Genomic DNA, 25,923 nt, shown 5'->3' with positions numbered 1-25,923 from the left:
GCATGTGCCTCCCGTCATGTCTGTCTCGTTGTTTAGTGGGGAGTAGGCCTCTGCTGTGGATTTATTGTCCTTTGGTCGCTTATTACTCGGCATTTTCATATAAAAAGTTACAATCTTGTATTAGAAAGAAACGTTTGTTGTAAAAAGTGCAATAAAGTAGGTTAAATTAGATTATTTTGCAAAAAAGTTGCAGGAGCCTCTCACGCACAGCCGTTCACTCCAACATGCTAGCTCCGCCCTGCATGCACTTTCTTTGGTCCGTTTCAGGCACAACTCCATGGACTCATGGAGTGGTCCTTCTGTAGCTCAGTTGGTAGAGCATGGCGCTTGTAACGCCAGGGTAGTGGGTTCGATCCCCGGGACCACCCATACGTAGAATGTATGCACACATGACTGTAAGTCGCTTTGGATAAAAGCGTCTGCTAAATGGCATATATATATATAAGTCAGCCAGCAGTGAGCCTGCCTGGCAACTCTCATAGAATGTGATTTCAGCTTCTCCACACCGAACAACCCATTAAATAAACAAAACTGTAAACGAGCCTCCCCACTTGTTACACAACTAGGAAGAAAGACTAACACCGTTGCACAGCACACACATAGCAGAGACACAGACACTCACCCAGGCCCAGAAAGGAAAAGACCCACTGCAGCACTGAGGCCATCTGCAGTCTCCTGGTTAGGGGCACGTCAGTAGGGGCAAATTGGATCTTCATGGTGAGGAACTGGAGAGAGCCGAGAGCTAGGCAGTGCAGGCAGTTGGGAGGGTGAGGTCTGGGACTAGTACACCCAGGAGAGGAGTGAGCAAAGAGAGTCCAAAGTCTGCCTCTCTACCTCTTTCTTTAGTCTTCCTATCGTTTTATCTCTGTACTCCTTTTAATGAATGGGTTGATTACTCAACCCATATCTATAGCTTCAAGAACTTTGATCTTGCTGTTACTGAGCAGCTATAAATGCCCTTCACTTTATTGTACAGTGAGCTGTCAGCAACAATAGTGTGAAATGAGCCAGTGTACTTATAGATACTGCATACTTTGACAACCTGTAGCCAATCAATATCTAAATTAGTTTTCCATTGTTTTTTTCTTCTGGTGAATGAACCTCTTGATATTCTGCTGTTCACCAATCAGTGCTCAGCCCCAAGACGTTTTATCGAGGTGCTTATAAAAAGGGATTTGAGCAGTTGATTCACATTTTGGTCACTTAGCAGACACTCTTATCCAGAACATCTTACAGGAGCAATTAGAGTTAAGTGCCTTGCTCAAGGGCACAGACAGATTTTTCACTTAGTAGGTGTGGGGATTCGAACCAGCGACTTTTTGGTTACTGTCCAACGCTTTTAACTGCTAGGCTAGCAGCCACCCTAAAGAGAGATTAGCCCTGTGCTATCAATCATTCTTTTCGGTGGTTTATATGATTAATTATTGATTGTGACTTTTCCATTTTCACATCATGTTGATTAATGGATGACTATCTATTACACCATAAACAGATGAAAATCTGACATATCATAACTTTGAGGGAATATATTTGATGTCACTGATAACTATTCCTGTGAATACCATTCCTTATTTTTATGCTCTCACCAGCAATTTGGTACAAATAACCCACTGGGCACACCACGTCATTTCAACACGGATAATTGTTTAATATTTGGTTGAGACATTGATCAATGAGATTACAACCAATATTCACTAACTTTAAAAAAAAGGCAAAAGTGAGTTGAATTTCCAATGCATTATCACTATGCTTTCAACAATCTAAAAGTACAACCAAATTCCAACGGAAAAACAATGTCTGATTTTTGGTTTAGATGTTACCCAAATGTCTATCACTGTACTTTCAACCATTTAAAAGCACAGCAAAGTTCAAATGGGAATACAATGTCAGATATTTTGTATATTTATAGAACAGATTGTGTTATCACTGTGCTTCACCTAATAGCACAACCATATGACCTGGATTGCAGTTGAGACTACATTAAAAGTGTACGGCACAAGTGATGCATGCGGTTCAAGATTTCCGCATAGATAATTAAAGCAATTAAAGTGAAGATCTCCACCGACCTAAGATGACCTATGCATGCTATCTTGAATATGCATGCTTTATATGATTACATAAGAATATGTTTATAGTTACAGTAACCTCAAAATGTGGCCATGGGTGAGTTACTCATTTTGAGGTTGAATGTTACATTAGTTTGTAAGATAGCCTTTACTTTAGGCCATTCACTGTATTAAAAAAGTAATATCGAATTGTGTTTGGTTGACAACACAATTTAAAGGATATGTACAGTTGAAGTCGGAAGTTAACATACACCTTAGCCAAATACATTAAAACTCAGTTTCACAATTCCTGACATTTAATCCTAGTAAAAATGGTTGTTTTAGGATCAACACTTTATTTTAAGAATGTGAAATGTCAGAATAATAGTAGAGAGAATGATTTATTTCAGCTTTATTTCTTTCACCACATTCCCAGTGGGTCAGAAGTTTACATACACTCAATTAGTGTTTGGTAGCATTGCCTTTAAATTGTTTAACTTGGGTCAAACATTTCAGGTAGCCATCCAAAAGCTTCCCACAATAAGTTGGGTGAATTATGGCCCATTCCTCCTGACAGAGCTGGTATAACTGAGTCAGGGTTGTAGGCTTCCTTGCTCGCACACACTTTTTCAGTTCTACCAACAACTTTCTATAGGATTGAGGTCAGGGCTTTGTGATGACCACTCCAATAACTTGACTTTGTTGTCATTAAGCCATTTTGCCACAACTTTGGAAGTATGCTTGGGGTCATTGTCCATTTGGAAGACCCATTTACGACCAAGCTTTAACCTTGCAGCAAAGCACCCCCACAACATGATGCTGCCACCCCCGTGCTTCACGGTAGGGATGGTGTTCTTCGGCTTGCAAGCCACCCCCTTTTTCCTCCAAACATAACGATGGTCATTATGGCCAAACAGTTCTATTTTTGTTTCATCAGACCAGAGGACATTTCTCTAAAAAGTACGATCTTTGTCCCCATGTGCAGTTGCAAACCGTAGTCTGGCTTTTTAATGGTGGTTTTGGAGCAGTGGCTTCTTCCTTGTTGAGCGGCCTTTCAGGTTATGTCAATACAGGACTCGTTTTACTGTGAATATAGATACTTTTGTACCTGTTTCCTCCAGCATCTTCATAAGGTCCTTTGCTGTTGTTCTGGGATTGATTTGCACTTTTCGCACCAAAGTACGTTCCTCTCTAGGAGACAGAACGCGTCTCTTCCTGAGCGGTATGACGGCCGTGTGGTCCCATGGTGTTTATACTTGCATACTATTGTTTGTATAAATGAACGTTGTACCTTCAGGTGTTTGGAAATTGCTCCCAAGGATGAACCAGACTTGTGGAGGTCTACAATTTTTATTCTGAGGTCTTGGCTGATTTATTTTGATTTTCCCATGATGTCAAGCAAAGAGGCACTGAGTTTGAAGGTAGGCCTTGAAATACATCCACAGGTACACCTCCAATTGACTCAAAAGCCATGACATAATTTTCTGGGATTTTTCAAGCTAGTTAAAGCCACAGTCATCTTAGTGTATGTAAACTTCTGACCCACTGGACTTGTGATATAGTGAATTATAAGTCAAATAATCTGTCTGTAAAGAATTGTTGTAGAAATGACTTGTGTCATGCAGTTCCAGCAGAGGCACTGGCTTGATCCTATTCTTCAACTTATTTTTGGAGATGGGAATCCAACAGAATTCATTTCAAAAGGATATTGAATTGTGTTTGCCTGTCAACGCAACCAAATATCAACATTTGAAGGAGATTTATCTTCTGCTTGGATAGTTCCATCATCTGTGCCACTGACTCAGACTGTCTTCCATTCCAGTTTGTCTACACATTAATAATTGATATATTGGATTCACATCTCTATCCCAACCAAAAATTGTATTTAAAGAATAGGACTAAATCAAATCCAACACACTTTAAATAAGGTCTGATTTGATTTTAGTCCTATTCTTTAACTTGGATTTTTGGTTTAGATGGAGAAGGGAATGCAGTTATAAATATGTGGCCAAACTGGAATTAAAGCATATTATTAAGGAAAACGTTACTCCAAAGCCTCCATACAATGACACATAAATAAAGAAAAAAATGTCATCCAATTGCAGTATGGACAACAGCTCAGTTTATTCCCTATTTAATATGCTAAAGCACACGATCAACCTGTCATGCTTAATTACCTTCTTCAATTGTAGCCAACGTGAATGAGCCTACTACTAGCAGATTCTTGGTCATTTGCTCTGAACGCATTTGAAACATAAAACTATAATGGAATTGAATTTGTTGAAGCTTCAAAACGGCTCTCCTCACTGCAGACATTGCGTGATGATGAAGATGCCAGGTGATATTTCTCTGCTTCAATTCTGAGCATCCATCCTGTCATGGGGGGATGCTAGCGCGTGGGCGGGGCAGACTTCCCTTGCAGTGTCCTGTCGTAGTGCAATGTGCATGACGGGACAGAACGGGCAGAGCTGAGAGCAGCACAAAAGGAAAACATCCGAGACAGTAATCTTTATATTTGGATCATGGATTTATCATTCGTCTATTATCGCTAAACATCGGAGATTGCACCATTCAATAACTCGGACATTTTGTTCCTCTTTGGCAGGATACCGGGGCTCATCAAGAGCCGAGGAGAGACAATAATTTTCCCTGCTTGGATCCGTGGCATTTGAAGAATTGTATCGCGCGCAGGAGCTGAGCTATAACCGACATCATGGCGTGGCCCTGCATCACCAGGGCGTGCTGTATGGCCCGCTTCTGGAACCAGTTGGACAAGGGGGACATTTCTGTGCCATTGGTTTTCACCAGGTACGATGTCTCGGAGATGCAGCATCTTAAGCTGCAGCACCAACAAAAACAGCCGCATAACCAGGCACAAACGAGCGCAGTCGCCATAGAAACGCAACCTATTCGCAGCGACCAGGCGGGAGCAGCTCGTGCGAACCCCGGTATCGCTGCGTCTGGGGAGCGCGCGTGTGGTTCTGTAATGCGGCAAGACTTTAAGCACTGGAAAGTGCGTCCTGAGCCATCCTGTAAACCTAAGAATGAATATCACACTCCCGAGATCCCTTTTAATAACAAGACACAATATCAGAAGGATTTCCAGCCGTGGCCCATTCCAAAAAGGAGTGACAATCCTTGGATTCCCAGACCCAATCCATCCATCTCCATCGGCGATGATCGCGTCCAGGATAGGTCCAAACAAGCGGAGGTTGACATCGGTGTAGAGAAATGCGAAATTGCTGACAAATTGCACGAAAAGGAAATCCTGGGAGGGAGTAAAAATAATCTACCTGCAGAGAAGGAGGGTGAAAAGAAAGTTAGCATCAAAGTGGAGCGAGAAGACGCGGCAGGGGCCAGAGGCAGGGCGGCACTAGATGCGCTAAACAGGCAGTTAAAACAGGAAGTTACTGGTGGCAGCTCATACAAGTAAGTTATAAACGCACTTCACAGGTAAAACACAGAATCAAACATTGCATCATGTCATTGTGGAAGTTTAATGCGTTTCCAAAGTGGCTTTGCTGATGTTTTTCCTCAATATGAGGTTGTGTGAAGGTCGTAGCATGTTAATGAGATAAACAAATAGGCCTACATGTAAAATATTCCTGATATATCATTCAGTATCAGACATCAAACATATTTTTTTACCAAGGAATTCTAACCACTGCTTTCTATTCAAAACTTTGAAGCAGATTTGCTTCAATAAAGTAGCATGGATAAAACAGCATTGATCACAGAAATAGTGTGACAGTAAAACGTATTGTTCTGAAGGTCTTTATTTATACATAATGTTACATTCAAAAGGTTTGTGCTGAGGTAGAATTAATGTCCCTGTAAAACAAAATCTGTCTCTGTCCCAGCTTATGCACTGTGCATGAATGATGGAGACCTGCCATGTCTCTGTCTTGCTCAGTGAGCTGAGCACTAAGGCCCGTGCTAGATATGCAGTTTACACAGACACAGCTTGGGGCAGCGGCAGTGCCATGTTTTTGTTATGCTCTGTGAACAAAGATGGTGGATAAATTGTTTAGTCATCTGCCACATCCCATTAGAGTTCCTAACAGAGTAGTTGCCAGGGAGTGAGTGCCACAAAGAGTTTGAGTGTTTGAGGATAACAACTTCTACACCTGCATTGCTTGCTGTTTGGGGTTTTAGGCTGGGTTTCTGTACAGCACTTTGAGATATCAGCTGATGTACGAAGGGCTATATAAATAAATGTGATTTGATTTGAGAAAGTTTTGTCTTTGTTGTTCAAGATTCATCAGTACCACTTATTGCTTGTCCTATTTAAATTCTCTGCTCAATTTGGCAAGAGTACAGTCCCATGACCAAGATATCACACTCCATAGGCTTTATGCCTGAGCATTACTGCCAAACACAGTACCTCAGGTCTGATGAATAGAAACACATTTCACCCAGTGAGTGTGACATGACAAAACTAAGCCTGACTCAGCTGTGAATTATATTAGAATATAATATAATATATATAATAATATAATAATATATAATAATAATAATAATAATATATAGAACACTTCCTTACTGAAGTTACCCACAAAGCATAAATTACTAACACTGAGAAGAGGGCTGAGAAGAATATTCTCCCTGCTTGAGGTGGTGTGAGAGAGGAGAGCAAATGCCTTTGATTTATCAAAGGCATTTGATTTAGTTGGCCGTGAACATTGTTCATTAACATAACACGTTCAGTAACATTGGTCTCAGTGAAGGGGCAGTAAATTGGTTTAGGAACTATCTTTCTGACAGAACACAATGTGTATATGCGGACAATCACATGTCTAGCTTTCTTGAGATTAATAGAGGTGTGCCCCAGGGTTCCATTCTAGCTCCTGTATTGTTCTCAATTTTTATTAGTGATTTGGAAAATGGGATGCAACCAGCAAAGTTACATCTATATGCAGATGATACAGTCATATATTCATGTGCTCCTTCTCTGGTTCAGGTTGTTGAAGAGCTCCAGACTGCTTTTCAGTCACTGCAGGCCTCCCTTTATGTTCTCAAACTGGTCTTGTATGTACAACAAAGTAAATTCATGACCTTTACCAGAGCTCGCACTCAGCCAGAGAAGAGCATTGTCATATTATCCATAAAAAAGTGTCATCCTACAAATACCTAGGTATTTGGTTGGATGACAAGTTATCCTTTAAAGGTCATGTGGATAATCTTGTGACAAAGCTTAAATTGATATTGGGTTTTCATTTTCGTAATGAAGCTTCAATCCCGCTTATGGCTAGAAAGAATCTTGTTCAGGCCACTTTTCTCTCTGTAATTGATTATGGTGACTTGTTGTATATGCATGCAGCCTCCTCAGTCTTACAGAGACTGGATTCTGTTAATCATGCATCCTTGCACTTTAATACAAATGCTAAGTCACTCACCCACCATTGCACCTTGTACCAAATGGTAGTTTGGACCTCAACTTATATGTGCAGAAAGCTACATTTGTATGTGTTCATCTACAAAGCCCTTTTGGGTAAACTCCCTTTTTATCTCTGTAGTCTGGTCTCCTACACCACCAGCGGTTACCATAACCGGTCTGCTAGGTGGTTGCTACTTAAAGTCCCCAGGACATTTACAGTATTAGGCAAGACTGCCTTCTCGTCTCGTGCACCAGAGGCATGGAATAGTCTACAATCCATGCTTCATCTACTGTAGATATGTCAGTGCCACTGAATTAATTTAAAATGTTGATGAAAGACTGTTACATAAGAGTGTAAATGTTTTTTAAAGCTGGATCATGTTGTTGTATGTTTTAATTCTGTAATGTATTGATTGTTGCTGCCTTCTTGGCCAGGTCTCCCTTGAAAAAGAGACTCTGGGTCTTCATGGGCTTTTCCTGGTTAAATAAAGGTAGAAATAAATTAAAAAACAAGTCTGGCAGCTGGTCACAGTGGAGCGCTCCACTGTTGTTGTGTCAGTATTGTTCTGCAGCCAGTGGGGACCAGCCCAGGGCGGAAAGAGACCTGCTCAGTCCTCACATGGCATGAAATGGCTGCATTGTGACAAGCAGGAGCCCTGAGTCTGTGCGAGAAAGGAAGAAAGAAGCAGGTCGGCTGTTGGTTAATCTCTGACACACACACACATTCACACACACACGCATGATCACGCACGTGCTCACACATACACATATAAACACACACTGTTATGGAGAGCCTTGCCGATGGGGACTAGGCCCCTTGGGATGTGGGTGTCTGAGGACTGACAGACAGATATCCCAGTCTGACCGTGTTGAAGTTTACAAGTCCAATACAGACTTTTTTAATCGTAATATCAAATCATTTCTAGGTAACAATTAAGTACCTTACTGTGATTATTTTTAACAATTTTAATTGAAAACAAACAAAAATAGCTTCTAAGCAAAGAGCAGTTTCTGAAGCAATAATTTTGCTAGGACTGTCTGGGTGTGGTCTGAGTGGCAATGGAAAACTGAAAACTAGGTGCTATTGGTCTATTAATTCATTTACCGCCAAAACTCCATCGAACCAAAACAGACTGAAATTTCAGGCGGTATTTTCACAATATTATTCGAAACTCATAGTGTGAAAATATATATAAAACACAGGAAAATCACTTTTTTTCTCCCTGCACTGGGCTTTTAACTGCTCAGAGCGGCTTCATTCACCTTGCTTTCATGAGACAGTTTCTAATTGTGTATGATAAAACTTTGTGTCACTGTATGCCACTGCATGGTTGGAGATTGACGTGACATTCATACAAATGAGGGATGTGAATGAGATTCTCTGCATCAAGTGGTTGCTCCCAATTCAGCCATGCTAATGTAATTCTCCTCCAGGACCTACAACATATAAATGAGGCCTATTCAGAAAACCAGGACTTTTATCCAAGCTCTGTGTCACGATGTTCGTAGTAATGGTCGGACCTAGACTCAGCGCGATATGAGTTCCACATACTTCATTATTAGTGAAACTTAACAAAACAAAACCATAAACAATAAACGAACAAAGCGTGACTACTGAGGTGCTATGTGCACTAACTCCAAACATAAACAATATCCCATAACCCACAGGTGGAAAAAATGCAACTTAAGTATGATCCCCAATTAGAGACAACGATAGCCAGCTGCCTCTAATTGGGAATCATACCAAAACCCAAACATAGAAAATATAAACTAGATTAACACCCCTAGTCACACCCTGACCTACTCTACCATAGAAAATAAAGTCTTTCTATGGTCAGGATGTGGATATGGATATGAATAGAATATGAAGCTTCTTGACTTCAAGTTACAGATGGAACCTGACTGGATAGTTGGGCCACATCCTAATTTGTGTTCAGCCAGTCGACCATTTCTCCAAAACAATGGAAAATAGCTGTCTCTCAGAGGAGATTGTTTATGGCACCGTGAAGTAAATAAAACTGCCCTCACGGTACAAAAACAAAAGTACTGAAGCTGAACCATGAGCTATGCCTGGAGTGTAGCGGTCTTTTCAAAATGTAGGCCATCTGAAATTATTCTGTGCAGCCTGCATGCCCCAAAGAAGTAGCATTCATGATGAAAGCCTTGCTTTAATGTCCAGTTTCAGTCATTCCTCACTTCTCACCTTTTTATTTTGATTTCACAATAACATGAGTGCATGACATGGTGGATGGTATGGACTGTGACAGATGTGATCACTCTGGCGCCTGTGCAAGATGGAGCCGACAAGATGGAGCCTCACTTCAGGTCCTTAGGAAACTATGCAGTTCTTTGTTTTTTTAATGTATTATTTCTTACATTGTTAGCCCAGAAAATCTCAAGTGTTATTACATACAGCCAGGAAGAACTATTGGATAAAAAAAGCAATGTCAACTTACCAACATTACGACCAGGAATACGTCTTTCCCGAAGTGAATCCTTTATTCGGACCTCCACCCTGACATGGGATCTTATCCCAGAGGCCGACCCAAAATATCGCGGTCGCCGCAGGAGAGGTAGTCGGAGCGACCTAGTGGTCAGATTCAGAAGGCGAGCACACCATCCACCGCTTCCGAGCATATTACTTGCCAATGTCCAATCTGTAAATATCAAGGTGGACGAAATTAGGGCATGATTTGCCTTCCAGAGAGACAGAGATTGTAATATTCCCTGTTTCACTGAAACATGGCTCACTCAGGATATGTTGTCAGTTGGTACAGCCACCTGGTTTCTTCATGCATTGCACCAACAGAAACAAACATCTCGCTGGTAAGAATAAGGGTGGGGGTGTATGCCTTATGATTCAAATCAATCAAATCAATCAAAATGCCTTATGATTAACGACTCATGGTGTAATCACAATACAGGAACTCAAGTCCTTTTGTTCACCTGACCTAGAATTCCTTACAATCAAACAAGCCAAGCGTAGAGACAAAATAGAGTCGCAATTCAACGGCTCAAACACGAGACGTATGTGGCAGTGTCTACAGTCAGTCACGGATTATGAAAAGAAAACCAGCCCCGACACAGACATCGACATCTTGCTCCCAGACAAACTAAACAACTTCTTTGCTCACTTTGTGGACAATACAGTGCCACTGACATGCCCCACTACCAAAGCCTGTGGGCTCTCCTTCTCCATGGCCAACGTGAGTAAAACATTTAAACGTGTTAACCCTCGCAAGTCTGCTGGACCAGATGGCATCCCTAGCCGTGTCCTCAGAGCATGCGCAGACCAGCTGGCTGGAGTGTTTACAGACATATTCAATCAATCCCTTTCCCAGTCTGCTGTCCCCACATGCTTCAAGATGTCTATCACTGTTCCTGTTCCCAAGAAAGCTAAGGTAACTGAGCTAAACGATTATCACCCCATTGCACTCACTTCTGTAATCATGAAGTGCTTTGAGAGACTAGTCAAGGATAATATCACCTCCACCCTACCTGATACCCCAGACCCACTCCAATTTGCTTAGCACCCCAATAGGTCCACTGACGATGCAATTGCCATCACACTGCCCTATCCCATCTGGACAAGAGGAATACCTATGTTAGAATGCTGTTCATTGACTACAGCTCAGCATTTAACACCATAGTACCCTCCAAACTCGTCATTAAGCTCGAGACCATGGGTCTCAACCCCGCCCTGTGCAACTGGGTCCTGGACTTTCTGACGGGCGGCCCCCAGGTGGTGAAGGAAGGAAACAACATCTCCACCTCACTGATCCTCAACACTGGGGCCCCACAAGGGTGCATTCTCAGCCCTCTCCTGTACTCCCTCTTCACCCACGACGGCGTGGCCATAAACGCTTCCAACTGAATCATCAAGGAGGCAGACGACACTACAGTGGTAGGCTTGATTACCAACAACGACGAGACAGCCTACAGGGAGGAGGTGAGGGCCCTCGGAGTATGGTGTCAGGAAAATAACCTCTCACTCAACGTCAACAAAACAAAGGAGATGATTGTGGACTTCAGGAAACAGCAGAGGGAACACCCCACTATCCACATCAATGGGACAGTAGTGGAGAAGGGGGAAGGTTTTAAGTTCATCGGCCTACACCTCACAGACAAACTGAAATGGTCCATCCGCACAGACAGCATGGTGAAGAAGGCGCAACAGCGCCTCTTCAACCCCAGGAGGCTGAAGAAATTTGGCTTGTCACCCAAAACCCTCACAAACCTTTACAGATGCACAATCGAGAGCATCCTGTCGGGCTGTATCACCACCTGGTATGGCAACCGCAAGGCTCTCCAGAGGGTGGTGCGGTCTGCACAACGCCTCACCGGGGGCAAACTACCTGCCCTCCAGGACACCTACAGCACCCGATGCCACAGGCAGGCCAAAAAGATAATCAAGGACAAGAACCACCTGAGCCACTGCCTGTTCATCCCGCTGTCATCCAGAAGGCGAGGTCAGTCCAGGTGCATCAAAGCTGGGACCAAGAGACTGAAAAACAGCTTCTATCTCAAGGCCATCAGAATGTTAAACAGCCATCACTAACATTGAGGCTGCTGCCAACATACAGACTCAAACCTCTGGCCACTTTAATAAATTGACTTAATAATGGTATCACTAGTCACTTTAAATAACCCCACTTTAATAATGTTTACATATCCTACATTACTTATCTCATATTGTATTCTATACCATCTACTGCATCTTGCCTATGCCGCTTGGCCATCGCTCATCCATTTATTTATATGTACATATTCTTATTCATCCCTTTACATTTGTGTGTACAAGGTAGTAGTTGTGAATTTGTTAGATTACTTGTTAGATATTACTGCATTGTTGGAACTAGAAGCACAAGCATTTCGCTACACTCGCATTAACATCTGCTAACCATGTGTATGTGACCAATAAAATTTGATTCAAAAGACCTCTATTTTCTATCTCCATCAAAGCCACCATTGTGTAGACCTCAAGGATTTGTATTAGCTGTGACTGAGGAACCTGCTGCCACTTCAGGCAGAGCAGAGGTTAAGATCCCTCAGCTCAGCTGCCTTCCTGCTTTGTTCCATGTTTACGCTTTGAAAGTCACTTTTGCATGAGAATAACCCTAGGGTCAGGCCTCACCTGCAGTTGTTATGCTTTGTTTACTCCACTATCATTATCATCCACACCAACCACCAGCCTTTTCCTGCTGGGGTAATCAGACAATAAACACAGTGAGCAACAGCACGGACACTTCTTCTCTTCATCTCATTAAGCAGTTATTTTCCTTTGTTGCAATCTAATTAGAAAACAATCAAATGCTGGGCTTTCAGAGGCAATTACGTCTTCCTCTATTGCATAATGTGCAATGAGCTGTGGATGATGAATGGGGAGCAGGTAGCATTACTTTAAGGGAGACAGGTAGTTTAGCTTAGTTTCCTTTAGCTCAGAGGGGGCGAGACAGAGGCCATGAATTGTTTATTTGAGATGTTTTCAGGTTGCATCACAGCACAACATGTTCATGCCAACATTGATTAATTGATTTATTTATTGCGATTTTTATTTTATTTTACAAACACCATTGACTCATTCAATACCCACCTCACTCTCATCACGGTTAGATGGACAACTGGCTAGTCATTCACTGGCCATAGGGAACTCTTCTCTGCACACTGCCAACCAGTCCAGGCCAGGGTGATCCCAATGCAGATGAGTGTGCCTGCAGAATGAATGTCGCATGTGAGCAGAGCAGCAGTAGCGGCTGAAATATTGTAAAGAGGCCAACCGATTTGAGTGGATTTAAAAATGATCCTCTTAGAAGGCCTGTAAAGCCCGGTATTTCCACCGACATGCAGGCAATGCGTGCTGAATCACTGAATCTAACCACACAGGCTCTGACTGGGGAGAGAGTGATGGAGAAAGAGAGGGAGGGCAGGACATGCTGCTCAATCTCTCCTCACAAAGCTTAGCTTCCAGGAACTCCCTACAGATGCAGGCAGGTTAGGATCAGAGGTGTGGCATTACATGATAGCCTGAAGAAAGGATTCTCTAATTGAAGTGTTAAACATTAATTTTAGGATTATGGTCATTCCGTATTCAGTTAGTGTCTATGCATATAATGTACTGTATAAAGCCAAGACATTAGCATAACCAGCTTGAGGCAGTTTACATTGCTCTTTCTCACTTCTCACAAAACGTGTGTTTATTTGGTGTAAAAAATGTAACTGCTGCTATGAAATAGTTGGGAGAACCATGATGGCTAAGTTGGTAGAGCATGGCGCTTGCACCGCTAGGATTGTGGGTTTGAGTCCTAGAGCCACCCACAAGTAAAACATATGCATGCATGACTGTAAGTTGATTAGGATAAAAATGTCTGCCAAATAACATTATTATACTAAATGCTAGACGCAGCTGACATTATTGAAGGTGTGGGTGCATCCGAGGTTTAGCCATGCATCAGAACGTACAACACACTCTGTGGTGATTTCACTGAGTTGCAATATGTCACAGTGTAGCCAATAGCCATCTGACTGCATGGGCAATCTTGACAGGCTACAGATTCAGCTCCCATAACGCCAGAGGCAAGCTGATCCCAGAGGGAGGAGAGAGTATTGATCAGGAACAATCAGCAGTTGGCTACATGTCATGGCTGACTGACACAAAAATAAGCAGTGTCAGTAAATCAAGGCACTGTTACTGTACACTGGGATTGATTGATTCACCTCAAGTGTTTAGAGAATGTCTGGCTGCGTTCCTCTGTTATGTACTGTATTATGTATAGATTTATTATTGATTCTGCCGTGTAGTAAATCGTGCAATCACTTCAGATGTGTATGTTATTGTTTATTGGAAACTGTGTCACAGTCAGATGGGCTTCAGATTAGAATTTCTGTCCTGCCAAAGTGGGATGTCGTAGGAAGGTAAATTTACAGTAAAAAAGACTGGCTGTGATAATTATGATTATGATAATTATTTGTATTTAACACTGATGATACTTTACTGTCCAATGTAAATGCTGCAATCAATTTGATTTATTCCATATCCTCTCATGAATGGATGTAACCTAACTGACATGGCATGTTTTAATTAAGGCTGAGAGATTTTATTTGGCAATAGATTTGTTCAGACTAGCGCTGTAGCTATGCGTGCTAATGGTCCTTTTGCCATTCTCTGCCCTTTCTAAGTCTCTAAGAGAGAAGTGCCATATTGTTCCCTCTCTGCCTGGCTCTTGCCTGGCATGCTATGTTAGAGAAGGGTAACATGTGTATCTTAGCAGTGTTGTTCCCTGGCATCCCTCCACCACTTTTCAGTACCAGTGTCATAACGTCATAGTGATGGCGCTTTTCACAACATATCTCACCTTTCCTGCAGGGTCAGCTCCAGGTACCAGGCAGAACCATTAGCGGATAGCCATACAGCAGTAAGAAAAACAGTATGTTATCTTGGCAAGACCTGCTTTTCTACAGTAATAAATGCAGTATGTTAACTTGGTAAGACCTCATCAAATAACAGCTTTTTTTGGCAGAGGAAAGTTTCATTTTAGCACCACATAATAGAGGGAGTAAAGATACATAAAATTTGACTTTATTAGGGGTTTAGAGTTGTTAGAGGTATTAGATGTGTGTAAGAGGTGAGCAAGTATGTTCAAGAAACCTCGCAAATCACATCATATGTCAAACATTTTCATACTTGTCTTTGACAAAGATCTGTTTTGAAAGAAATGTAAGTAGACTAGGTACCAAGCACACACTGACCTGGAAGACACTAGCTTAATTGTTACCAGTCATATAAGTATGACATTGTCCAGCTTGCTATGTACAGTATAGACTTGTGTTTGACTCTCTCTCTGCCTACCACTACCCCGTCAATTGCACCCTGCGCGGGTAGTAGCATTCTGTGCCCTTGGCCACAGACATTGTATAATCTGACCTTGTACTGTCTCTCCTCTCTTTTCCTGCCCAAGCATTAAAAGTGGACTTCAATCATTTTATGTAACAACTCTGTGATTCCATCTCACTTCCACTCCACTGGAGCTAGATCTATCTATCTAACCGCCAGCCGCTCTTACTTTAACCACTAGTCCACTCATCAACATCCTGGGCAGTTTACTTTATGAGAAAATACAATTGTTTGGGTCAATTTATCATATCTGACCAAATGCTTAAACTTTAGAGCTTGATGGATAATTTAGTTGTATTGATAAATGTGGACTGATATATAACTGCAGTGTCCTAAGTTAGATATTTTTGAAATGCCACACAGTAAGATCTTATTATCAAATGCCAATAAAGGTTCAATTAAATACATGAACAACTTTGATAAGGTTACAGTTCTGAGGAGTGTTACACGACATCAAAACATTGGGGGCTCACAGAGATAGTGTTTCAGTCTATCTATTGGGTTAGTTAAAGTCAAGCTTCGTCATACATCATACTAACTGTTATAGGCCAATTTCAATTTTGCCCGGTTTATCAAAAGTGTTGGAAAAACGTGTCAATAATCAACTGACTGGCTGTCTTGATGTCTATAGTATTCTCTCTGGTATGCAATCTGGTTTCCGCTCAGGTTATGAGTGTGATACTGCAACCTTAAAAGGTCCTAAATTATGTCAACATTGCCCTTGATTCTAAGCAATGTTGTGCTGCTATTTTTATTGACTTGGCCAAAGCTTTTGATACAGTAGACCATTGCATTCTTCTGGGCCGACTAAGGAGTATTGGTGTCTCTGAGGGGTCTTTGGCCTGGTTTGCTAACTACCTCTCTCAAAGAGTGCAGTGTATGAAGTCAGATAATCTGCTTTCTCAGCCATTGCCTGTCACCAAGGGAGTACCCCAAGACTTGATCCTAGGCCCCACACTCTTGTCAATTTACATCAACAACAGAACTCAGGTAGTAGGAAGCTTTCTCATCCATCCATATGCAGCTGATACAGTCTTATACTCAGCTAGCCCTTCCCCGGATGTTGTGTTAAACGCTCTACAACAAAGCTGTCTTAGTGTCCAACAAGCTTTCTCTGCCTTTAACCTTGTTCTCAACACCTCCAAAAACAAAGGTCATGTGGTTTGATAAGAAGAATGCCCTTCCCCCCACCAGTGGGATTACTACCTCTGAGGGTTTAGAGCTTGAGGTAGTCACCTCATACAAGTACTTGGGAGTATGGCTAGACGGTACACTGTCCTTCTCTCAGCACATATCAAAGCTGTAGGCTAAGGTTAAATCTAGACTTGGTTTCCTCTATCGTAATCACTCCTCTTTCACCCCAGCTGCCAAACTAACCCTGATTCAGATGACCATCCTACCCATGCTAGATTACAGAGACATAGTTTATAGATCGGCAGGTAAGGGTGCTCTCGAGCGGCTAGATTTACTTTCCCATTCTGCCATCATACTTGCCACAAATGCTCCTTATAGGACACATCACTGCACTCTATACTCTTCTGTAAATTGGTCATCTCTGTATACCCATCGCAAGACCCACTGGTTGATGCTTATTTATAAAATCCTCGTAGGCCCCCTTCCCCCCTATATGAGATACCAACTGCAGTCCTCACCCTCCACATACAACAACTGTTCTGCCAGTCACATTCTGTTAAAGGTTGCTCCTTTTTTCAGTTTGTTGCAGCTCGCGACTGAAACTAGCTGCAGTTTTATCTCAATCTCTTCATGCAAAGACTCAATCAAGGACACTCTTACTGACAGTTGTGGCTGCTTCACGTGATGTATTGTTGTCTCTGCCTTCTTGCCCTTTGTGCTGTTGTCTGTGTCAAATAATGTTTACACCCTGTTTTGTGCTGCTGCCATGTTGTGTTTCTGCCATGTTGTTGCCATGTTGTGTTGCTACCATGCTGTGTTGTCATGTGTTGCTGCCTTGCTATGTTGTTGTCATAGGTCTCTCTTTATGTAGTGTTGTGGTGTCTCTCTTGTCGTGATGTGCGTTTTGTAAAACTTTCTTCGTTTTTTATCCCAGCCCGTCCCCGCAGGAAGCCTTTTGCCTTTTGGTAGGCCATCATTGTAAATAAGAACTTGTTCTTAAATGACTTGCCTAGTTAAATAAATAAAACATAACTTTCCATATAAACATGCCATACAAAAGGAAGCGTTACTCTGTACATACAGTGGGGAGAACAAGTATTTGATAACCTGCAAAATCGGCAAGTGTTTCCTACTTACAAAGCATGTCTGTCATTTTTATCATAGTTACAATTCAACTGTGAGTAATTAATTAGCATTTTATTGCATGACATAAGTATTTGATCACCTACCAACCAGTAAGAATTCCGTCTCTTTCAGACCTGTTAGTTTTTCTTTAAGAATCCCTCCTGTTCTCCACTCATTACCTGTATTAACTGCACCTGTTTGAACTCGTTACCTGTATAAAAGACATCTGTCCACACACTCAATCAAATAGACTCCAACCTCAACCACAATGGCCAAGACCAGAGAGCTGTGTAAGGACATCAGGGATAAATTGTAGACCTGCACAAGGCTGGCATGGGCTACAGGACAATAGGCAAGCAGCTTGGTGAGTTGGCAACAACTGTTGGCGCAATTATTAGAAAATGGAAGAATTTCAAGATGACAGTCAATCACCCTCGGTCTGGGGCTCCATGCAAGATCTCACCTCGTGGGGCATCAATGATCATGAGGAAGGTGAGGGATCAGCACAGAACTACACGGCAGGACCTGGTCAATGACCTGAAGAGAGCTGGGACCACAGTCTCAAAGAAAACCATTAGTAATACACTACGCCGTCATGGATTAAAATCCTGCAGCGCACACAAGGTCCCCCTGCTCAAGCTAGCACATGTCCAGGCCCATCTGAACTTTGCCAATGACCATCTGGATGATCCAGAGGAGGAATGGGAGAAGGCCATGTGGTCTGATGAGATAAAAATAGAGCTTTTTGGTCTAAACTCCACTCATCGTGTTTGGAGGAAGAAGAAGGATGAGTACAACCCCAAGAACACCATCCCACCCGTGAAGCATGGAGGTGGAAACGTCATTCTTTGGGGATGCTCTTCTGCAAAGGGGACAGGACGACTGCATCGTATTGAGGGGAGGATGGATGGTGCCATGTATCGCGAGATCTTGGCCAACAACCTCCTTCCCTCAGTAAGAGCATTGAAGATGGGTCGTGGCTGGGTCTTCCAGCATGACAACGACCCGAAACACACAGCCAGGGCAACTAAGGAGTGGCTCTGTATGAAGCATCTCAAGGTCCTGGAGTGGCCTAGCCAGTCTCCAGACCTGAACCCAATAGAAAATATTTGGAGGGAGCTGAAAGTCCGTATTGCCCAGCGACAGCCCCGAAACCTGAATGATCTGGACAAGGTCTGTATGGAGGAGTGGGCCAAAATCCCTGCTGCAGTGTGTGCAAACCTGGTCAAGAACTACAGGAAACGTATGATCTCTGTAATTGCAAACAAAGGTTTCTGTACCAAATATTAAGTTCTGCTTTTCTGATGTATCAAATACTTATGTCATGCAATAAAATGCTAATTAATTACTTAAAAATCATACAATGCGATTTTCTGGATTTTTGTTTTAGATTCCGTCTCTCACAGTTGAAGTGTACCTATGATAAAAATTACAGACCTCTACATGCTTTGTAAGTAGGAAAACCTGCCAAATCGGCAGTGTATCAAATACACTGTTCTTTCAAATACTCTCTTCTTTCAACAGACGAACGCCGTTACAACTAGCCTACTAAAACTTGCTAACAGCCTGGTACTCAGCACTATATTGTTCCTCTAATCACTCTGACATCAATGCAAATGTTATTGAAAATCTAATCAAACACTTCATGAGAGCCCATGAGCTCATGTTGTGCAACATTTCTATAGGCTATGTAATTGCAGGAGAAAACAGAGTTATGGCCTCTATTAAAAAGATAATCCCATCAGTTTTCTTTAAGCTAGGCCTACTATATGTTGATTTATAAACTTTCCAAATATTAAGCACATTGCTTCTCTTTAGAAACAGGAGTATAGCCTAACTGTCTGCCATTTAAAGGAACCACAATGTCACGTGTGCTCCCTCTTCGGTCTCTAAGTCACCAGGATGCTTGTTATTGCGCACACCTGTCACCATCGTTACGCGCACCTGCGCATCAGACTCACCTGGACTTCATCACCTCCCCGGTTACCTTCCCTATATACAGTTGAAGTTGGAAGTTTACATACACTTAGGTTTGAGTCATTAAAATTCATTTATCAACCACTCTGCAAATTTCTTGTTAACAAACTAGAGTTTTGGCAAGTTGGTTAGAACATCTACTTTGTGCATGACACAAGTCATTTTTCCAAAAATTGTTTACAGACAGATTATTTCACTTATAATTCACTGTATTACAATTCCAGTGGGTCAGAAGTTTACATACACTAAGTTGACTGTGCCTTTAAACAGCTTTAAAATTCCTGAAAATTATGTCATGGCTTTAGAAGTTTCTGCTAGAATAATTGACATCATTTGAGACAATTGAAGTTGTACCTGTGGATGTATTTCAGCCAAGACCTCAGAATAAAATTGTAGGCCTCCACAAGTCTGGTTCATCCTTGGGAGCAATTTCCAAACGCCTGAAGGTACCACGTTCATCTGTACAAACAATAGTACGCAAGTATAAACACCATGGGACCACACAGCCGTCATACCACTCAGGAAGAGACGCGTTCTGTTTCCTAGAGATGAACTTACTTTGGTGCAAAAAGTGCAAATCAATCCCAGAACAACAGCAAAGGACCTTGTGAAGATGCTGGAGGAAACATGTACAAACAGTAGGAAACAGTCCTATATCGACATCACCTGAAAGGCCACTCAACAAGGAAGAAGCCACTGATCCAAAACCACCATAAAAAAGCAAGACTACGGTGTGCAACTGCACATGGGGACAAATATTGTTATTTTTGGAGAAATGTCCTCTGGTCTGATGAAACAAAAATAGAACTGTTTGGCCATAATGACCATCGTTATGTTTGGAGGAAAAAGGGGTTGGCTTGCAAGCCGAAGAACACCATCCCAACCGTGAAGCACGGTGGTGGCTGCATCATGTTGTGGGGGTGCTTTGCTGCAGGAGGGACTGGTGCACTTCACAAAATAGATGGCATCATGAGGTAGGAAAATTACGTGGATATATTGAAGTAACATCTCAAGTCATCAGTCAGGAAGTTAAAGCTTGGTCATAAATGGGTCTTCCAAATAGACAATGACCCCAAGCATACCTCCAAAGTTGTGGCAAAATGGCTTAAGGACAACAAAGTCAAGGTATTGGAGTGGCCATCACAAAGCCTTGACCTCAATCCTATAGAAAATGTGTGGGCAGAACTGAAAAGGCGTGCGCGAGCAAGGAGGCCTACAAACCTGACTCAGTTACACCAGCTCTGTCAGGAGGAATGGGCCGAAATTCACACATCTTATGGAAGGCTACCCGAATCGTTTGACCCAAGTTAAACAATTTGAAGGCAATGCTACCAAATGGTAATTGAGTGTATGTAAACTTCTGACCCACTGGGAATGTGATGAAAGAAATAAAGCTGAAATAAATCATTCTTTCTACTATTATTCTGACATTTCACATTCTTAAAATAAAGTGGTGATCCAACTGACCTAAGACAGGGAATTTTTACTTGGATTAAATGTCAGGAATTGTGAAAAACTGAGTTTAGACGTATTTGGCTAAGGTGTATTTAAACCTCCGACTTCAACTGCATATATGTCACTCCCTTAGGTTCTTTCCCCAGGCGTTATTGTTTCTGTTCCTGTGTCATGTCTTTGCATTTTTCGTGTTTCTTATTTTGTGGAATTTATTAAGACACTCACTCCCTGAACTTGCTTCCCGACTCTCAGGGCACATCGTTCCACACGGGAAACGCGTCTCCCGTTCTGTAAAGGGTGCGTAACTGGTGGCAGGGAAGTCAGACGCAGGAGAGCAGAACTAGGGAATAGGCGGAGCAGTTTAATTGCAAAACCAACGGCATAAAGAATAACAAACCCGTCGCGCACCAGTAAACATGTGCACAAGCACTTACCACAAACAATTTCACACAAAGACATGGGGGGTACAGAGGGTTAAATACACAACAATTAATGAGGGAAATGCACACCAGGTGTGTAGGAAAACAAAACAAAACAAATGGAAAATTAAAAGTGGAACGACGATGGCTAGAAGATCGGCGACGCCGACCGTTGAACGCCACCACAACATGGAGAGGAACTGACTTCGGTGGAAGTCGTGACACGTTCGCTATTTAAGTGCATAGATAACATGTATTTTCCCCCTGCTTCGAGACAGGTGCTTGATAATGGTCCATTCTAAATAAATACAAATTCACACATATATTATTTAGTATATGTAAAGACAAGCATAAATCAAAAATAGTCTAATGGTGTAATGATGGGGCAGTGATTCGGAAGCAGGTACAGGTATAACGTTTTAATAAAACCACAAAACCAAGAACACAATAACGCCAAGACAAGAACAATACCAACTGGTGAGTGAACCTGGGAGAGTGACATATAAAGGGGAGGAAATTATGAAGGTAATGGAGTCCAGATGTGAATCATAATGATTCACAGGTGTGCGGAATGATGAGTGCCAGGTGTGCGTAATGATGAATCCCAGGTGTTTAGTACTCTGGCGATGTTGTACACCGGAGGGGAGGAGCAGGAGCAGACGTGACAGTATTAGACTTGTGAATTATATATTGTCACTTGTGAATGATGTCCAGCTTAAGGAAAAAAACAGCACATGCCTTATTTTGCAACTTTTTCTAATCATAGTCACACACCTCATGTAGCCTAGACCATAGGCCTATATGTTTTGATAAGGTTTGTATCACAACTAAAGTCACCAAATAACTTCTTAAAATGAAGCACATTCATCTGCTTTACAATGGGTGTAGAGCCTAACTGGCATAAAGTACATACTGTACGCAGTGTGTGAGTTTCAAGTTTGGGGAAGAACATTTTCACCTAATTCGAGACACCTTTATAATAAAAGCATTACATGCATAATTGCATTTGTGGTCACTTTTGAGAATGGTGTTTTCTGGCTAATGGAACACTGCCGTGTGCGCATTGGTGTGCTTATGTGAAGAAATAGCCTAATAGTTTACCGACATTTTAAACTAACCATTCTTATCTGTTGCGTCAGGATCAATGCTTAAAGAAGTTTTTTTTGATGCTAGTGGTTTTTATCATTTGGAATCTATCGTATCCCACAACTGTCCCAGACTATGTTTAGAATATTTATTTCTCGTACAGAATAAAATAGGTAAACTTTTGTACTATGGCGCAAAGTAGATTGACATAGATTAGTGATTTTGCTGTTCGTTAGGCCTGCTCATCTCATTGGCTGACGAAAAGTAAATGTGAACAGTTTTTCCAATATGTTCAATATGCACCTCGGAATTGGATAAGGACATGTGCGCAGTTGCATCCCAGATGTGTCGGTCTTCACTTGTAGCTTGTGATAAAGATCCAATCACGTGACAGATAGCCATTGAAGTGAGATGTGCTTCGGCACGCGGCCGGGAGAAGGGATTTATAATTGTTATATTCAGCCCAAGGGCACAATGGCCACTGGCTGCAAAAGGCATGGATTGTTTTAGGGTGCATTACGGCCACACAAAGGGGATACAGCCAGGAAATTTGAGGCCTTATCAAGTGTTTGTCAAATTGTGAATGAGAGACTGATGAAGTGTGTACAGCCTGTACAAAAAAACTAAGCAGAGCTCATGCATTTCATGTGACTTTTTTCAAATCATCATTAGAGACGCATTATGCAGCCTTAGAATGTATTAAAAATCAAACCATATAGCCCAACAAATCTTGTCTGCTAAATTAATTGTATAGCCCACAGCCATATGGCATAGCCAGATCAGGACCTAACATAATGACAACTCAGAGTATTCTATTCTGTTCTTCTGAAATAGACTACATTTTCTTCTAGTATCTAGTAAACACTCAGCCTACAGCAAAGTGTGTTTTAAATAATTTCTAACTTGTTAACAATTTCTGCTATTTAGTTTTTTCTCCCATGTGGGTTTTAGCTTGCTTGAGCCTGCTAACTGAGGAGTGTTACCTGTTCACCTGTTTCCATATGTTTCATTTTAAAACATTTATCTTACAAAGGAGTTGGTTAATCTAACTGCTTAATTATTTATCTGTACATGGAATTGTATTTTTTTTTTTTTACTCATGTTTCTCTAATCTTTACAGGAAAATGCCACGGGCACTATCTGATGTGTGGAGACATTTCACTGCAGCTAATGTAGAAGAAAAAGCGGTGTACATTTCCAAATACTGTGTCATATCATATGTGAAGAATGCAACTAAGATGCAGAATAATCTGGCCAAGTGCATAAAGTTCCCTCAGCGCTCACAAGAAGCAACCTCTGACAAAATTGAATCTACTTCTATTCGAGGTGAAAATGATGAATCAGACACCTTATCGATAGCAACAGCTCATGGTCCTCCTGGAATCAGAAGTTTTTTTTACTCAATGGAGAAACTTAGTCAGACAAATGCTGATAAATGTCTTGCTCGAGCTGTGTATGCAACTGGTTTACCTCTGACGCTCACAGGCAATGTGTATTGGAATAGATTTCTGAATTAATTCTTTTCGCCCATCATACACCCTCCAACCAGTCATGCTTTATCTACTCATTTGCTAGATTCAGAGATCAACAGAGTTCAAGTGAAGGTCAAGCAAATGATAGAGAAAGCAGACTGTATTGCAATCATTTCTGATGGGTGGTCGAATGTTTGTGGGCAAGGAATAATTAACTACATCATTTCTACCCCTCAACTAGTATTCTACAAAATCACAGACACAAGGGACAACAGACACAACAGTCTCTACATTGCATATGAGCTGAATGCAGTCATCAATGACCTTAGACCACAGAAGGTATTTGCACCGGTGACAGACAATGCTGTGAACATGAAGGCTGCTTGGTCTAAAGAGGAGGAGTCCTATCCTCACATCACACCCATTGGCTGTGCTGCTCATCCATTGAATCTGCTCCTCAAGGACATCATGGCACTGAAAAGAGATCACAAGAGATCCAAGGAAATGGTTAGGTATGTGAAGGGTCATCAAGTTATAGCAGCAATCTACCTCACCTAGCAAAGTGAGAAGAATAAGAACACCAGATTGAAGCTGCCCAGCAATACCCATTGGGATGGTGTTGTCATCATGTTTGACAGTCTCCTGGAGGGGAAGGAGTCTCTCCAAGAAATGGCCATATCACAGTCTGCCGATATGGACAGCCCCATCAAGAGGATCCTCCTGGATGATGTATTTTGGGAGAGAGTGGTAAGCAGCCTGAAACACCTGAAACCTATAGCAGTAGCCATTGCACAGATTAAGGGTGACAAGAGAAGAGAAGAAATCCATACTGCCCTGCCCACTTCACTGTTGCTCCAAGCAGAGGAAACTGCAGTTCTGAAATACATCAAAAAGCGTGAAGACTTCTGCCTGAAGCCCATACAGACCGCAGTGTACATGATGGACCCCAACTATGCTGGCAAGCGCATCATGTCTGGTGCAGAGATCAACAAGGCCTATGGTTTCATCACTATCGTGTCTCGCCACTTTTACCTGGATGAGGGCAAGGTTCTTGGCAGTCTGGTGAAGTACATTTCCAAGAAAAGGCTTTGGGATGGAGATGCAATATGGCAGTCGTGCCAACATATCTCATCAGCCACCTGGTGGAAGGGACTTTGTGGATCTGAGGCTCTTTCCCCTGTTGCCTCCATCATCCTCCAAATCCCACCAACATCAGCCACCTCAAAGCGCAACTGGTCCTTGATTGGGAACACACACCAAAGCACACAACAGGCTGACCAATTGGTTGAAAAATTGGTGGCCATCCAGGAAAATTTTAGGCTTTTTGAGCCTCAAAGCGAGCCATCTTCAACAAGGTTGGAAAGTGACACTGAAGATGAGGCCTCAGAGTCTGATGTTCAGGAGGTGGACATTGAGGAGGTCCAGGCAGAAGACATGGAAGCCTGAGAGGAAGACAACCAAAGCTTTAGTTTCAAGACTATCATTTAACAGATGTATGTTGAAAATGTTTTTGGGAGATGCGATGGATCATTGGGGATCATTCAATAATCCCCTTTCTTTTGTTGTTCAGTGAAATCATCCCCTGTGAAGAGTCAACTCATTTAATTAAAGTTCAATTCGTAACTAAATTGTTATTTTTATTTCTATTGGAAGGATTTAATCATTTGCAATTATGTCTACTTTTGATAAGGTAAAAGGTGTATGTTTCTGTCTCCATATGATATGGTAAATATATCCAATGCAATAAAACATCTACATTTAAATGGTATTAATATTAATTTCCATATATTCCCGTTAATTCCCATATATTCCCATTAATTCCCACAGAAAGTTTCCACCTCTTATTATGCCCCAAAATGTGCAACCCTAGTCTGTAGTACTTGAGCCTGCCTGGGCTGCTTCCTCTATCCAGGCCAGTAATAGTGTTACCTAATCCCCCCTC

General features: G+C 41.9%; 2 protein-coding genes across 2 annotated transcripts in view; one reads left to right on the top strand and one right to left on the bottom strand.

The window, feature by feature from the left end:
- Nucleotides 1–806, bottom strand: part of LOC123998643 (2-acylglycerol O-acyltransferase 2-A-like) — an 8,891-nt gene extending 8,085 nt beyond the window's left edge. Inside the window, exon 1 of the mRNA XM_046303701.1 lies at nucleotides 623–806. Coding sequence (XP_046159657.1) covers nucleotides 623–716 — 94 coding nt within the window. The 5' untranslated portion in view covers nucleotides 717–806. The remainder of the gene's footprint in view (nucleotides 1–622) is intronic.
- Nucleotides 807–4,487: 3,681 nt separating this feature from the next.
- The window catches only part of LOC123998661 (microtubule-associated protein 6 homolog), a 31,716-nt gene continuing 10,280 nt past the window's right edge, over nucleotides 4,488–25,923 (top strand). Inside the window, exon 1 of the mRNA XM_046303752.1 lies at nucleotides 4,488–5,474. Within this exon, the coding sequence (XP_046159708.1) occupies nucleotides 4,759–5,474 (716 nt within the window). The 5' untranslated portion in view covers nucleotides 4,488–4,758. The remainder of the gene's footprint in view (nucleotides 5,475–25,923) is intronic.

The sequence above is a fragment of the Oncorhynchus gorbuscha genome, linkage group LG16, assembly GCF_021184085.1.
Source record: "Oncorhynchus gorbuscha isolate QuinsamMale2020 ecotype Even-year linkage group LG16, OgorEven_v1.0, whole genome shotgun sequence".
Classification (NCBI taxonomy): Eukaryota; Metazoa; Chordata; class Actinopteri; order Salmoniformes; family Salmonidae; genus Oncorhynchus; species Oncorhynchus gorbuscha.
Note: the sequence above shows the minus strand (reverse complement) of the source record. Positions and strands in the feature narration are given on the sequence as shown.